The sequence below is a fragment of the Monodelphis domestica genome, chromosome X (assembly GCF_027887165.1).
Source record: "Monodelphis domestica isolate mMonDom1 chromosome X, mMonDom1.pri, whole genome shotgun sequence".
Taxonomy (NCBI): domain Eukaryota; kingdom Metazoa; phylum Chordata; class Mammalia; order Didelphimorphia; family Didelphidae; genus Monodelphis; species Monodelphis domestica.
In genome coordinates, this window is record NC_077235.1 from 71114740 (window position 1) to 71128579 (window position 13840).

At 51.1% G+C, this 13840-nt stretch overlaps 1 protein-coding gene across 3 annotated transcripts in view; it reads left to right on the top strand.

Annotated features, from left to right (window-relative positions):
• ARHGEF9 (Cdc42 guanine nucleotide exchange factor 9) overlaps nucleotides 1–13840 on the top strand; it is a 288936-nt gene that overhangs the window by 66888 nt on the left and 208208 nt on the right. For 2 of the 3 annotated variants that reach the window (XM_056808819.1, XM_056808818.1), the window contains 2 exons: nucleotides 2232–2373; nucleotides 6081–6190. In XM_056808819.1, the coding sequence (XP_056664797.1) occupies nucleotides 2232–2373; nucleotides 6081–6190 (252 nt within the window). The remainder of the gene's footprint in view (nucleotides 1–2231; nucleotides 2374–6080; nucleotides 6191–13840) is intronic. The other variant, XM_056808820.1, reaches the window with a different exon arrangement.

Genomic DNA, 13840 nt, shown 5'->3' on the forward strand with positions numbered 1-13840 from the left:
ACCGCCAAATTGCAGAACTTTCTTGTTGCTGGAAGAAGTGATGCAGACACTGCCTAGTTCAACCCTTCTAGCGTACCACCCAAAGCACTTGCCCAGTCTCTGCCCAAAGGCCCCTGGGGCCTGATTCACCCAGAAATCAAAGCACCATCTCCCTCCCTGGACCTTCCATGAAGTGTTCTTAGATCGTAGGTCTGTTGCTGCTAGGGGCCTCAATGAGCAGCTACTCTCCCAACCCATCCTCTTTCATTTTTACAGAGGAGGAAACTGAGGCCCAGGGAGAGGACTATAGATGCGTACACTCTCCCAGGCAGTAAGTGTCCAAGGATGGATTTGAACACCAGTCCTCTGCCTTTAGAACCAGAGATCTGTCCCCAAATGGAAACCAGTGCCAAAGGGTCACCAGAATTGAGCGTGGAATGGAGAGAAAAAATAGACCTCCTTCCCTTTTCAGAGGTGGAGAACTATGGGTGCAGAACACTGCATACACTGCCCCACACGGTTGGCATGTTTTGCTAAACTTGAATATTTTTCTCTGACTTACAAAAGGTTGGCTCACTGGAGGGATAGATTCAGAAATGAACGTGGACATCTAGATGACTTAGGCCTAGAGATGGAGGGGGCAGGGAGGGAGGTCCTCAGTTCAAATGTGACCTCAGACACTTCTTAGCTGAGTGACCCTGGGTAAGTCACTTGACTGCCATTGCCTAGCCCTTCCTGCTCCTCTGCCTTGGAACTAATACTAATACTAAAATACTAACTAAAATCCTAAGTATTGATCCTAAGAAGATATGGACTTAAAAATAAAAAGAACATGGGGCAGCTGGGCGGCTCAGTGGATTGAGAGCCAGGCCTAGAGACAGGAGGTCCTCAGACACTTCCCAGCTGTGTGACCCTGGGCAGGTCACTTGACCCCCATTGCCTAGCCCTTATGGAACCAATACACAGTACTGATGCTAAGATGGAAGGTGAAGGGTTAACAAAAAGAAAAGAAAAAGAACAGAATGAAGATGACACAAACCTAAAAAAGAAGTCATCGGTAAAAATAAGATTAAAACTAAGGAGAGTTTACACACCCAGTGACTTACAGTCTACACTGGATATAGGGTGCTGGATAGTGGAAAGAGCTCTGCCTTTGGAGTCGGGGATCCCAAGGGAGATGGAAGCTCTAGTAGTCTCTAGCTCTGTGACTTTGGACAAATTGTCTCTGAATCCCATTTCCACATCTGTGAAATGGGTTGATGCTATTTGGAGCACCCATTCCGAGGGCAAGCTGTTCTGCACATCTTTATAATGTTGCCAACAGAAAGCCCTGGGATTTGTCATGCTCTGGATCCCTAACCCTGAGAGGTGAGCAAGAGGCATTGGGGCACGGGCTGTCGAGATTCCCCCTGGCTTCCCAAGTCTAGGCCCCATGAGGCAAGGAGGCCGGAAGAGCTCAGTGGGAAGGCTTTCTTAGAGGCCAGGAGGCCTCAACTGGTGTTGTAGGAGACTGACTAATAATCGAATCTGTTGTTGGGCTGCCTCTACTTGGCTAAGAGGCGAGTAGCCCCCCAGCTGGGTTAACAGGAAGCCACGTGGCAGTCTGGGGCCTAGCGTTGAATCCTTACTGAGGCGGACAAGTCATTCCCTGACTCTGGGCCTTGAGGCAAGGCTCACCTCTGTGAATGGGAGACAATAAGCCTGGGATTTTGTGGAAAGCAGAAGAGATGATGGATGCCAGCAAGCTTTGAGAATCGAGAGGGATGCTGATCGGACCTGCGGTTGCTTTGATAGAAGGAAGGCACTCCCAGGGAGGAGATGCCCTTCTCTCTTGCAGTCTCTACCTTCTCTGCAAATTACTTTGAGTTGCCTAAAGGGAGTTCTTTGAGTCACTGAGTTCAGTGACTTGCCTAGGGTCACACAGCCAGCTCTGTTTATTACACGATCCTGCCTCGCACATCTATACAGAATCGAAATCGAAAATAGGTCCAGATATAAGTGATAAGGATGGAGAACCAGATGGTACGCTGGAGCTCATCAATCCTACTCCACTCTCATGCCTGGGAAGCTGGTGAGCTACCCAACCAAGGGATGGAACCCTGGGCTTTAAACCCAGACCCCGGACTTCAAAATCCAGAGCTCATTCGCTCTAGCAGGCTGGGTCCCCTCCTCCTCTTTCTGCCCCCCAAAAAGCCTTTCACACCCACCCCAAGTGGAAGCAAATCAATAACTGGGATGTCCTTCCTTTCTAGGCTTCTTGTCATCCTAGTCATCCATCACCGTCACCCCCACCCTTCAAGGTCCTGGATCGATGCCGGTCTTTGCCCCTCTCTCAGAGCACCCCCATGGGTTTGGACCAGGTGGGCTGGAGGAGACGCTTGCTTCTCAACCCAGGTGGGTTCCCTCAGGTACTGGTGCTCTGGACACTGTGCTTGGTGGGCCAAGATGGGGCCTGAGGTATGAGAAGGAGGGTCCCGGCCTTCCCCAAGTAAGTTCTCATTCAGTCATGTCTGATTCTTGGTGACCCCCCATTTGGGGTTTTCTTGGCAGAGATCCTGGAGCAGTTTGCCATTTCCTTTTCCGGCTCATTTTCCAGAGGAGGAAACCAAGGCAAATGGGGTGAAGTGACTTGTCCAGAGACTCACAGCTAGGAAGTGTCTGAGACAAGATTTGAACTCCGGAAAATGAGTCTTCCTGACTCCTGACCGTGGTCCTTTATCCAGTGTAGCACCAACTACCTGCCCTCCCCAAATAATTATGGTGATGGCTAACATTAGTACCCACTATGTGCCAGACACTGTGCTAAGTAAGCACTTTACAAATTTGATCTGTTTTCTTTCTTTTTTTGAACCCATATCTTCTGTGTTAGAATTGATGCTAATAAGTATTAATTAGTTCTAAGGCAGAAGGGTGGTACGGGCTGGGCAGTGGGGGTCAAGTGACTTGCCCAGGGTCACCCAGCTGGGAAGTGTCTGAGGCCACATTTGAACTCAGTACCTCCCATCTCTAGGCCTGGCTCTCAATCCACTGAGCCACCCGGCTGCCCCATGTTCTCTGTTTTAAGTTCCATTCTAATGCTAACGTTCTTCCAATTCCAATTTCCCCAGTCAGCAGGCATGTTCCCCACATGGACCCAAGGAGAGGAAGAGACTGCTCTAGTATTTGGTCAGCCCCAATGGGCCCTGGTGGAGGGCCCAGTAGGGATGGAGTTAATCCCCCTCCTCCAAGGAGGGGGCACTATTTATAGGTCTGGGGTGAGATATGTGCCCCTGGGAGCCAGCAGACCCTGCCACCATCACCATCACCATCACCACCCACCACCATCTCTATCACCATCACAGCTTGCTTTCACCTTGAGGATATAAATGGCTCCCACGTAGCAGCTTCCCTTCTCGAGGTCCCAGTCAGACACCCTTGGCTAAAAATAATACTGGGGTGGAGGCTGACATCAGGACTCTATTTGGGAGGTGAGTTTTCCTCAGCTCCTCCTTCCGCAGGCCAGCTTCCCACAAGGTGAGGTGGGTAAGTGGCCACACCCAGTCACTGTGGAGCCTTCCAGGCCACGTGCCACGCAGTTGTCGGGATGATCATTAATTGCTGTGCCTGTCCCTAATGATACCATTGATCACTGATGTGTTGTTAATATTCATTGTCTTGGCTGTGGTCGTTATTTGTGCCATAATAATCATTATTATAATAATTGTATCACGCCGCGTTTCTGGAGCCCTCGAAGGCCCACGATACCCTTTTCACACACCAACTCCATGAGATAAATAGTGGCAGGCCTTCTTTGCTCCATTTAGAAGACGTACCACAGGCCTTGAGAGCTGGAAGGGACCTCGGGGGACATCTGGTCCAACCCTTCCCCAGAAGGAATGTCCTCGATTACATCCCTGACAAGGAAGCCCCAGCAGCCCGTTCACCGTGGGGCCAAGGCTCATCCACACAAAGCTGTGCCCATTGAGCAAGAGTTCTCTTCCCTGAAATTTCCACCCGCAGCTCCTTGGATAATCCCTCATCCACTTGACAGCCCTTTCCCCAAGGGTTCCAAGTAGTACCCTCAACGTGGAGCACGGCTTTTGTTCCCCTTTATCCTGACCGCCCTCTACTAGGTGCGCTTGGATATCCACAAGAGAACCCAGTGCTCTACTCCAAGGCCAAGTGATTGAAGCTCTCACTAGGGTTCTTAGCTGCCACATAACATTGCTGGCTCCTGTGGGGCTTGCGGTCCACTAAGTACCCCAGATTTTTTTTCAAATCAACCAACATCTAAGCATGTTTCTCATTTTGCATCTGTGAAGTCACTTTCAAGAACCCAGGAACAAGACTTTGCCTTGACCGCTACTGCTTCATTTAATTAGATTCAGCTCAATTCGCCAGCCTGTCAAGATCTTTTTGGATCCTGCGTCCGCCATCCTGGTATCTCTCCCTTCCACCTTTGTCGGCTGCAGTTTTGATGAGGCTGCCCGCTCAGCCATGCCTTTATCCAAAGCGTGGCTGTACATGTTAAATAGCTCAGAGCCCACAGCCCACATCCTTGGGACATTCCATTGGCTACCTCCTGCCAGGCCGCCATTGCACTTTTGATAATTACTCTTTGCACATCCATGCGCCCCATCTCACTGAACTTATGCTGAGCCCCGCCACTCCATCTTTCGCACCACAATGGCACGGGATAAAGTTTTGTTCAAGGCTTGGCTTTGACTGCCTTCCTCCAATTGGCTGGCCCAGTCTCCAGCATCTCTGGCCTCCATTTGAGGGCCCAAACAGGCCCTGAACTTGGAGTCAGAAAGGTGTGAGTTCAGATACGATCAGTTCACTGACCCCTGGCAAGTCATTCCCCCTCCCCAGGCCTCAGTTTCCTTCGGTGTAGAATGAAAACGTTGGTCTAGATAGTTCTGGCCCCAAATCTAGGATTTTCTGACCCTCTGACTTAGAGTTAAAGGTATAACTAAGAATGTTTTCCACCTGGGACAAAGACAACTGACTGACTCTCAACCTTCTCTAGTTGCCCTCAGGGAGATGGGGTGGAACTTCAGCATCCTAAAGCCTCTGCAGGGAGGAGGTGTGTTTCTCAGGCAGGAGGGCCAGATCCCCGTAGTGCCTAGCACAGTGCTTGGCACTTAAGGGATAATTCCTAAATCCTTCATGGCTTGGTCGAAGGCCAGATTCTCTTACCGCCCAGCTCCTACCTAGCTCTTCAGATTGATTGTGACTCCCTCCCTTCCTTGCCCTCTCCAGTTCACCCACAGTGGCCTTCGTACTATCCTCTCTCTTTCCCCTCCATGTTTCTTTGTAGGCTCTGCCCCTAATCCTGCAATGGCCATCTTCCTCGCCCGGCCCCTTGTTGCTACTCGGTCATTTCGGTCTTGTCCGACTCTTGATCCTACTTGGGGTTTTCCTGGCAAAGATACTTCAGTGGTTTGCCGTTTCCTTCTCTGGCTCCTTCTTTTACAGAAGAGGAAGCTGAGGCCAACAGGGCTAAGTGACTTCTTGCCCAGGGTCACCCAGCAAGTAAGTGTCTGAAGGCAGATTTGAACTCAGGAGGCCGAGCGTTCTTGGCTCCAGGCCCGGTGCTCTAGCCACTGTGCCAGCTAGCTGCCTGCCCTTCCTGGCCTCTTGGACTCCCTAGTTTTCTTCGCATCTCAGTTCCAGTCCTCGATCTGTGAAGGCCTTCCGTGCCTCCGCCAAACAGCCTTGTGTTGACTCGGTCTACATTTCTTTTGGCGTGTGTCTCCCCAGTAAAATGGGAGCTCCCTGAGGTGGGAACTGTTTGGGTTTGCCTTTTCTGTCTCTAGTCCTCAGCAAAGCACTGTCCATAGTCCCAGTGGAAGCCATGCTCATGGAAAGATTGGAGCCCAAAGGCCTGGCCTTGTGCTTGGCTCCCAGCAAGGGGGCGCCTGACGAGTGATTGCCCTCCTTGGGGCCTTCGTTTTCTCCCGGGCACAGTGAGGGGGCTGGCCTCCCTGGTGGGCCTCTGTGGTCCCTTCCCACCCTAGTTCTGCGATCCAGTGGTTCCCAGAGCCTCAGTTGGCCTAGGCGACTCAGCTGGGCCTGGCCTGGATCTCCTCCAACCGGCTCTCTCTGCTCTGTCTCCACAGCAAGCACAGCTCTAAACTCCAAGACCCTGGAATCTCGGAGAGAAAGCCAAAGGAAGAAAAAAGCCAGCAAGCCCCGACAACCCGGAGCCGAACAAGTCTTCATTAACAAAGTAAGGCCTCACTGCGCGTTCCCGGGACACCTTTTACGTACGAGCTGGAGGCTTTCCTCTGGCTGCCTTCTTTCTGGGTGCTGCTGTGGGGGCGATTTGGAGGTTCTGGGTGGTTACAAGGAGACATCAAAGCTTTGGGGGCTTTGCTTTGGTCGGAGACTCATTTCTCCCAGAGGTAAGTCAAGGGCCTTTTCTGGGCTCCACACAGCGCACTGCTGCTGCCCTTGACTTTGGCCACCTGCCCCAAACAGATGGGACAACTCTGGTGGCTTTTAGCACATCCTTTGGGCTCCTGGCTGTCCTCAGCCCCCTCTGCTGACACGTCTCTGGGGAGCTTGTTCCACAGATATCATGGCAAGCCAGAGGCCCTGATGCCGATGTCGGCAGGACTCTGGATGTGTGTACATGTCTGCCTATAGGCTCATGTATGTTTTCATGTCTATGTGTCTGTTGTCTGGGACTGCATGGAAGAAGCCCCATGCCAATAGGAAACAGTACTTTCTCTGAAAGCAAGGGATCTGAGTTCAAATCCTGATTTTATCACTAACCAATTATTTTGGCTCTTTGGGATTCTTCCTCGGTATAATGAAGGCTTTGGACTAGCTGGCCTATGAAGTTCCTCCCTCCTAGCTCTATATCTGGGAGCCTCTGAGAATGTGTGTACATACATGTGTGTGTGTGTGCATGTGTGTGCACACATGTATGCCCTCATGTAGGCTTTTCTCAACCTTTGTTCCTAGCAGTCTCCATGTGCCTGTCTGTCTGTTTTCTGCATACATGTGGGCCTTTCCATGAGCATTCGTACATAGAGACTTGTATGCCTAGAGGCAGCTGGGTGGCTCAGTAGATAGAGAGCTGGGCCTGGAGATGGGAAAGCATTGGCCTGGGTTCCAATCAGGCCTCAGATACTTCCAAGCTGTGTGACCCTGGGCAAGTCACTCGCCCCCTATTGCCTCGGCCTTACTGCTTGTCTGCCTTACAACTGATACTTACTTTTGGTTCCTTTTTTAAAATGATATTTTATTTTTTCCCCTATTATAAGTAAAAACAGTGTCTTTAACATTCACTTTTTTAAAGTTCTGAGTTCCAAATTCGCCCCTTCTTCTGACCCTCCTTCCTTGTCCTCCCCACTCCCTGAGGTAAACAATCTGAGTTGGACTTAGTATTGATTCTAAGATAGAAGGTAAGGGTTAAAAAATAGAAGTAAGTCAGTGACCCAAGAAGGGGATAAATCGAGGGGAGCCCCAAGGATTCAGTCACAGAATCTGAAGATTGAGCAGTGGTGGGGGACTTGGAGTCCACTGGATTAAATTCATGTTTGACAAAAGAGGAAACCGAGGCCTACTTGGGGTGAAGTCACGTATCCAAGCCCTGTAGCTGGTGACTGTTGGCATTTGAATCCAATCCCTGGAGGCCTGGCTCCTGTGATCTTTGCTTTCTAATGCTCTGAACTGTGTTAGGATGTTGGCTTCCCCTCTCCCCACTGAGACTGGGGCAACAGCCAAAGCTCACTGTCTTCACAGACATCTCAGTTGCTTACTGACCTGGGAGCTAGGAACCATCTCTCTCCTGCTCCAGGCCTTAGTTTCCTTTGCTGCCCAGTGACGGTTTGGGGCTGGCTGCTGTCCATCTCTACATCCCACGCTCCCAGATTCTCCAGACTCCTTCGGCAAACAGAGGCAGAGAAGTCAATTTAGGCTGGATGTTGAGGGCCAAAACTCCCTGATAGGTAGACCCGGCCCAAAGTAGAATAGGTTGGCACTGGAGATCTTCAAGTACATGCCTGGAAAGTGGGAAAGGGCACCTCTAGGGTCCATGCCCCACATCCCAAGTTCTAGCGAATCACAGCCAGGGCCGTGGCACTGTGGGAAAGTCTCAGTGATGCCCGAGGTCACCAGGCTGCTAAGGACCGAGAAGTTAATATGTATCCGAGGGAGGACCTCGTCCCCAGAGCCTCTGAACTCCAAACCTGCAGTTGGAGAAGGTCTTTACAGTGCTTGAACTTTTTTTAAGTTGTATTTTATTGATGATTAATTCAGAATATTTTTCCGTGGTTCCATGATTCATGTTCTTTCCCTCCCCTCCTCCCACCCCTTCCCTCCTCCCACGTGCAATTCCACTGGGTTTTACATGTATCCTTGATTAAGACCTATTTCCATATTATTGATGTGTGCACTAGGGTGATCCTTTAGAGTCTACATCCCTGATCATATCCCCATCGATCCACGTGGTCAATAGTGCTTAAACTTTTGTTGTTCAGCCATTTTTCTCCTTGTTCTGACCCCATTCTGGGGTTTCTTGGCAGAGATACTAGAGTGGTCGGTCATTCCTTCTCTAGCTCATTTTGTATGTGGGGAAACTGAGTCAAAACAGGGTGAAGTGACTTGCCCAGGGTCACACAGCTAGGAAGTGTCCGAGACAGGATTTGAATTCACTTCCTCCTGACTTTAGACTGAGTGCTCTATCCACTGTACCGCCTGGCTGCCCCAATGCTTATTTAAAGAAGCTAGTATCAAAATTAGGTGTGCTGATGTTCTTTCTTGATGTAAGTGAAAGGAGATGGGTTGGAGTCTGCTGACAAAGGGCCGTTCCCAATGGGGCTGGGGAAGGATCCAGGAAGGTTTCCAAGAGGAGACGGAATATAAGCTGGCCTTTAAAGGAGGGCAGGAAGGAATTCAACAGCAGAATCCTCCTCATATCCTAGCTCTAGTCAAAGGGACCTCAGAGACCAGCAAGTCCAAACCCCCTTATCTGACAAAAGAGGAAACTGAGACCCAGAGAGGTTGCAGGGTCCAAGACCTAGTGTTGACAAGGATCTCAGAGGTCTAGTTTAGCCCTTAGTTTACAGAGGAGGAAGCCAAAGGCCAGAGAGATTTGCCCAAGACCACAGAGAGAACTGGAGATATATATGGGTCCCTTGAGTAGAGGCCATTAGGGCCAACCCATTCAGGTTACAGATAAAACCACTAAGGTACAAAGAGATAAGTGGTGTGCCCGGGGTTTAGATCTAGTTGAGGTCGGAGGCAGGAATTGAACCCGTGTTCCCAACCCCCAAGTTCAGGTAATAAACCACCATTCTGACCCTCAGTGGTGCCCCCAAGCAAGGGGAAGGGGCAATGGAATCTCATAGGGACAAATAAAATAGCCTCAGATACCCAAAAGACAGTGTAGGTGACACTTCAGGAGATTCCACCCTCCCCTCACTTCTCCCCAGTCTCTGGCCCTTGCAGAAGTAGGGGAGGACAACAGTTTTTCCCACATATCCCCTTTCCCTTCTAAGAAGTGCCAAACCAACCCAAACTTATCCCCACCCCTCAAGAAGTTAAAATTAGCCCAGCTTCTCTCCTCTCTGGTGCTAGGCTGAGAAAATATTTTAAAAAGCTAATTCATTAATTACTTGGTAACTGTAAAGTGCCTGAGAGGAATGGGGTGGGGGGTGAAATTCTAAATCTGGCCCCTAAGCCACTGGCTGAGCACCTGACTGCATGCAGCCACCTCTTTGGGTCCCTGTGGGGTGGGCTGGCTGGCCCGCCAAAGTGGAGCTCAAAATAAACGCCACTCCCTCCCTTTACAGTGGGAGGATTTGAGCTTTTCTGACCTCTTTCATTCTCTAAGCCTCCCCCCAATGCTGTGAAGTGACATTGGGGGCAGGTGAACCACTTCCCCTATCCTTATGTGTAGAGTGAGGGGCCTGAACTGTAAGAAGCTCCTTATAAGTGGAGGTTCAAGATTTAGTGTAGATTTCAAGAAAAAACTTCCTAATCATTTGATGAAGGTGGTAGTGAGTTCCCCATCCCGGGAGGTCTGCAAGCAGAAATTGAATGCTCAGTATTATTGGAGAGCATCATTGATCAGGTGTTGTTTAACCAAGGAGGTCCTTTCCAACTTAGATGCCACAATTCTACTGTTTTTTTTCCCCTCTGTCATTACTGAAAGGAAGGGTGGTACCATGGATAAGATACTAGGCTTGGATTCAGGGAAACTTGGGTTCATATCTTGTCCTGAAAACTTGGGTTCATATCTTGTCCTGAAAACTTTCCACCTGGGTGACACTGGTCAACTTAATGAAGTGTGCTGCCTCAGTTTCCTCCTCTGTCGAATGAGGGTTTGGGGCCCCTCCAGATCTATAGACTTGTGACCTTGAAGGTTTCAGTGTCTTAAAGTGGGGAGAAGATTCAGCTTTGCAGCAGATTCCTCTGCCTATAAAAGTGGCCTCTTCCAAGGCCTGGGGGTGGGAGGTGTGGAGGGAATAGTAGATCTGTCCAAAGAGTCTGGAGGGGTAACAATGACTTGTGGTTCTAACGTCCTTTAAGATTTACAGAGCACTTTCCCCCAACACCTGGGGGGGCTGTTAAGGATTATTGACTCTATGAAATAGGGAACTGAAGCTTAGAAGAAATGACTTACCCAGGATGATGCTTCCAGTGGGCAGTGATTGCAATGAAAACCCCCAAGTTCAGGGCTGTTTGTCACACAGCGATGACTAATGATTCATTCATCAGTGGCTACACTTTGGGGCAATCTTCTGACTTGGGAGACTGAGGACATCACAGGTGATGCAGCAGTGAATGGGTGGTCAGATATTTGGGGTCTGGTCCTAACTCTTACCATTTTTGGCCTGTGTGACCCTGGGCCTTTGGCTTCTCCTTCCCCTCCAGAGGGGTCAGACTTGGTGATTTCTGAGGTCCCTTTTGTCTCGGGATTCCACAGTAGGTGATGGAATCCTTCTCCAATGGTTTGGGGAAGTGAACTCATCTTTCTTGCCACAACCACTCTGAACCTTGGTTTCCTGATCTATTAAATAGGTATGATGAGAATTATACTTGAAGTGCCTGCCTCAGAGCAGGCGTGTTGGGGGGCTAAAACAAGCACTGCCTGCAGTTTCCCAGAATCCTTCACTTCCTGTGTCACCCTAGCTCCCACCCTCCCTAGGACAAAGGGATCGAATTCTATATTTGTAAAGTAAATGTTTAAGGAATGGGTCTTCCCTTCCCTTATTGAGTGGGACTAGGATTTGGGGTGTGGGGAGCTCCAGACTTCCTGGCCTCCCGGAATCCCCTGTGTAGGCAACCTGCTCAAGCAGAGAGAGGGGGATTCTGTCCTCACCATGGAGGAGAGTGTTGGCAGAAATGGTCCGGGATAAGCCTGAGCTTGTCAGCTGCACTTTGGCACTGAGCATCTTGGCACTGGGGACAGCCTAGAATTTGGAAGCAGGGGGTTCTGAGTTCATATTTGGTCTCTTCTGTTGTCTAGCAGCATGAACTTGGGCAAGTCCTTTGAACTTTGGTTACCCCTTCTGCAAAATAAAACATCTAGGGCTAGATCATCCCCAAGGGCTCTTCCAGCCTTGAATCAATTAATGAATGACTGATAAATATGGTACAGTAGAAAGAGCCCCAGCTCTGGAGTCCAAGGACCCAAGTTCAAATCCCACACCTGACATTGCCTGTGAGGCCTTGAGCAAATTCCTCCCCCTCCCTTGGCCTCAGTTTCCCCTTCTGTGAAATGAATGGATTTGGGCTTGGTGGCTTCTGACCACCCTCCCAGCTCTACACCTATGCAGGAGACCTTCATTAAGCACCTACTATGTGCCAGACATTGTGCTGAGCATCAGGTCTAGTCATGGGAAAGAGAGAGTGGAGAAGGCTGAAGTTGGTTTTGATGGTGGGCTCCATTGGAGCCCATTCCATATCCAACTGAAGAGCAGAGGCTGTCATGTCGGCTGCCAGCTAGGAGCTGTCCAATGTCCTGGCCAGTACTCCCACAATTGATTGACTTTGCTGGGACTCCGAGGTCCTGGGAAGCTTAAGAAGCCCACTGGTGCCAGGTGGAGGGGGGCGTGATTCCTGGAATTCTGTGTCCCTCATGTCCTAATTGTGCCTTTCATCTGTTGCCAGGTGGGCACGGGGGCTGTGTCTTGACAGGGCGACAGGCTTGACTGTGGGGTCTAGTAGGAAGTTAGCCCCGGGTGGGAATGGGAAGCAGAACTCCCCGTGCTAGATTGATGACTGTTCTCGCTGCCTCCCTGCCCCCCCTCCCCCTCCCCCTCCCCCTCCCCCTCCCCAGAAGGCCTTTCGGCTTTCTGTCTAGTTCCTTGCCTCTCTGCTTCCTTCTCTTTCTCTCTGATCTTGTCTCTGGCTTAGTCAATCTGCTCATCACTTCAACGGGCCTCTGGACCCCCTCTGAATTTTTTCTCCTTGATTCTTCGTCATCTTTTCACTTTGACTTAAATCATTCCCCTACCCCGTTTCTCCCTCCCTTCTTCCCCTGCTCGGTCCCACTCTTTCCCCCTCCTACCTTCCCACTCGGCCTCCAACCCAACCCCTCCTCCTCCCCTCTTCAGTCCTCCTTCCCGTTTCGCCTCCCTCTTCTCCAGCTCATCCCTCATCTTCCTCCCAACCCCCATCCCCCCTCCAATCTCCCATCCCCTTTCTCCTTTGACTTCCTAGATGCTTCTCTCTCCCTCTCCCCTCAGTCCATTTCCCCCTCCCACCTCTCTCTCCCCTCCTCCTCCTCCCTCCCCCCTCCCTCCTTCCATTCCCTCACCCCCTCATTTCTCCTATCCTCCCAAGCATCCCATTGCCCTCCCCCTCCTTCTCTCATAGACCTCTCTAATCCCCATAACTTTCTCCTTTTCTCTCCCTGGATCCCGCTCCGTTTCTGCTCCGGCATTAGGGCCTGCAGGGCAGAGATTGCGCCCAGAGACAGCCTGCCTGCCTGCCTGCTCACCAGCCAGAACCCCTGCCTGCCTGCCTGCCTGCCTGCCTGCCAGTCCTCTGGGGCCACTTACCAGTACCATCTTGTCTCCTCCCAAGCTCCCCCAGCGCTTGCTTTTGCTTCCATCATGACCTGGGCCATAGCAGAGGATATAGGACCTCTGGGGAGCAGGGTGGGGGGCTCAAGACCAGCCATTCTTCTGGACCTGGCCAGGGAGGGCTAGCCTAGCACCCACCTGGCCTGCAGCAGCTGGGCAGCCAGTGTCTACGCAATGGAATCAGAGGTTCCTTTGAGCACACCTGGGGAGACTTGGGGACCTCTGCAGGGCCCAGCAACCAGTGGGCAAGGCGGGATAAAATGGCCTCGAGCTTTGGAGGAGAAGGCTTCACAATTACTAATGGGGGGGGAGGGCTGAGGGGGGGGAGACCTTTAGCCCTGCCACTCCAGACCAAGGGGGCCTTTGCTTTCTTCTGTTTGGACCCAGGTCCCTTCTGGCCCTGCTTGGCCGATTCTTTGAATTCTCCCAGAGTAGTGTGTTCTAGAACTTACATAACCTCCTTCCCTGGGATTTGTGGTGCCATGGCACCAGCAGAATCCTTAAAGGAGAAGGCCTGTCCCAGCCTGCCCTGGAGACATTGGGAAGTCCCTCGGCCCTAGGTGATCCCCAGCATTCTACCTCCTGATCCCCATGCTCCAGGAGCAGCCCCCACCCTAGGGCTGTGCCTGGCATCTAATGGGAATGGGGGAGGGGCTGGGGAACCTCCATTGCCCTGGAGAAAATGCAGGGGCCTAGCTGACCTTCTAGGAGCCCCGCCTCTCCCCCAAAGAAATGGGCCCGTTAAGAAGACACCACTGATCACCAGTACTAATCACTGGCACTTCCCTCCTGGGGGGTGTCTGCAGCCAGCTCCAGAGCAGCAAGTTCTGGATACA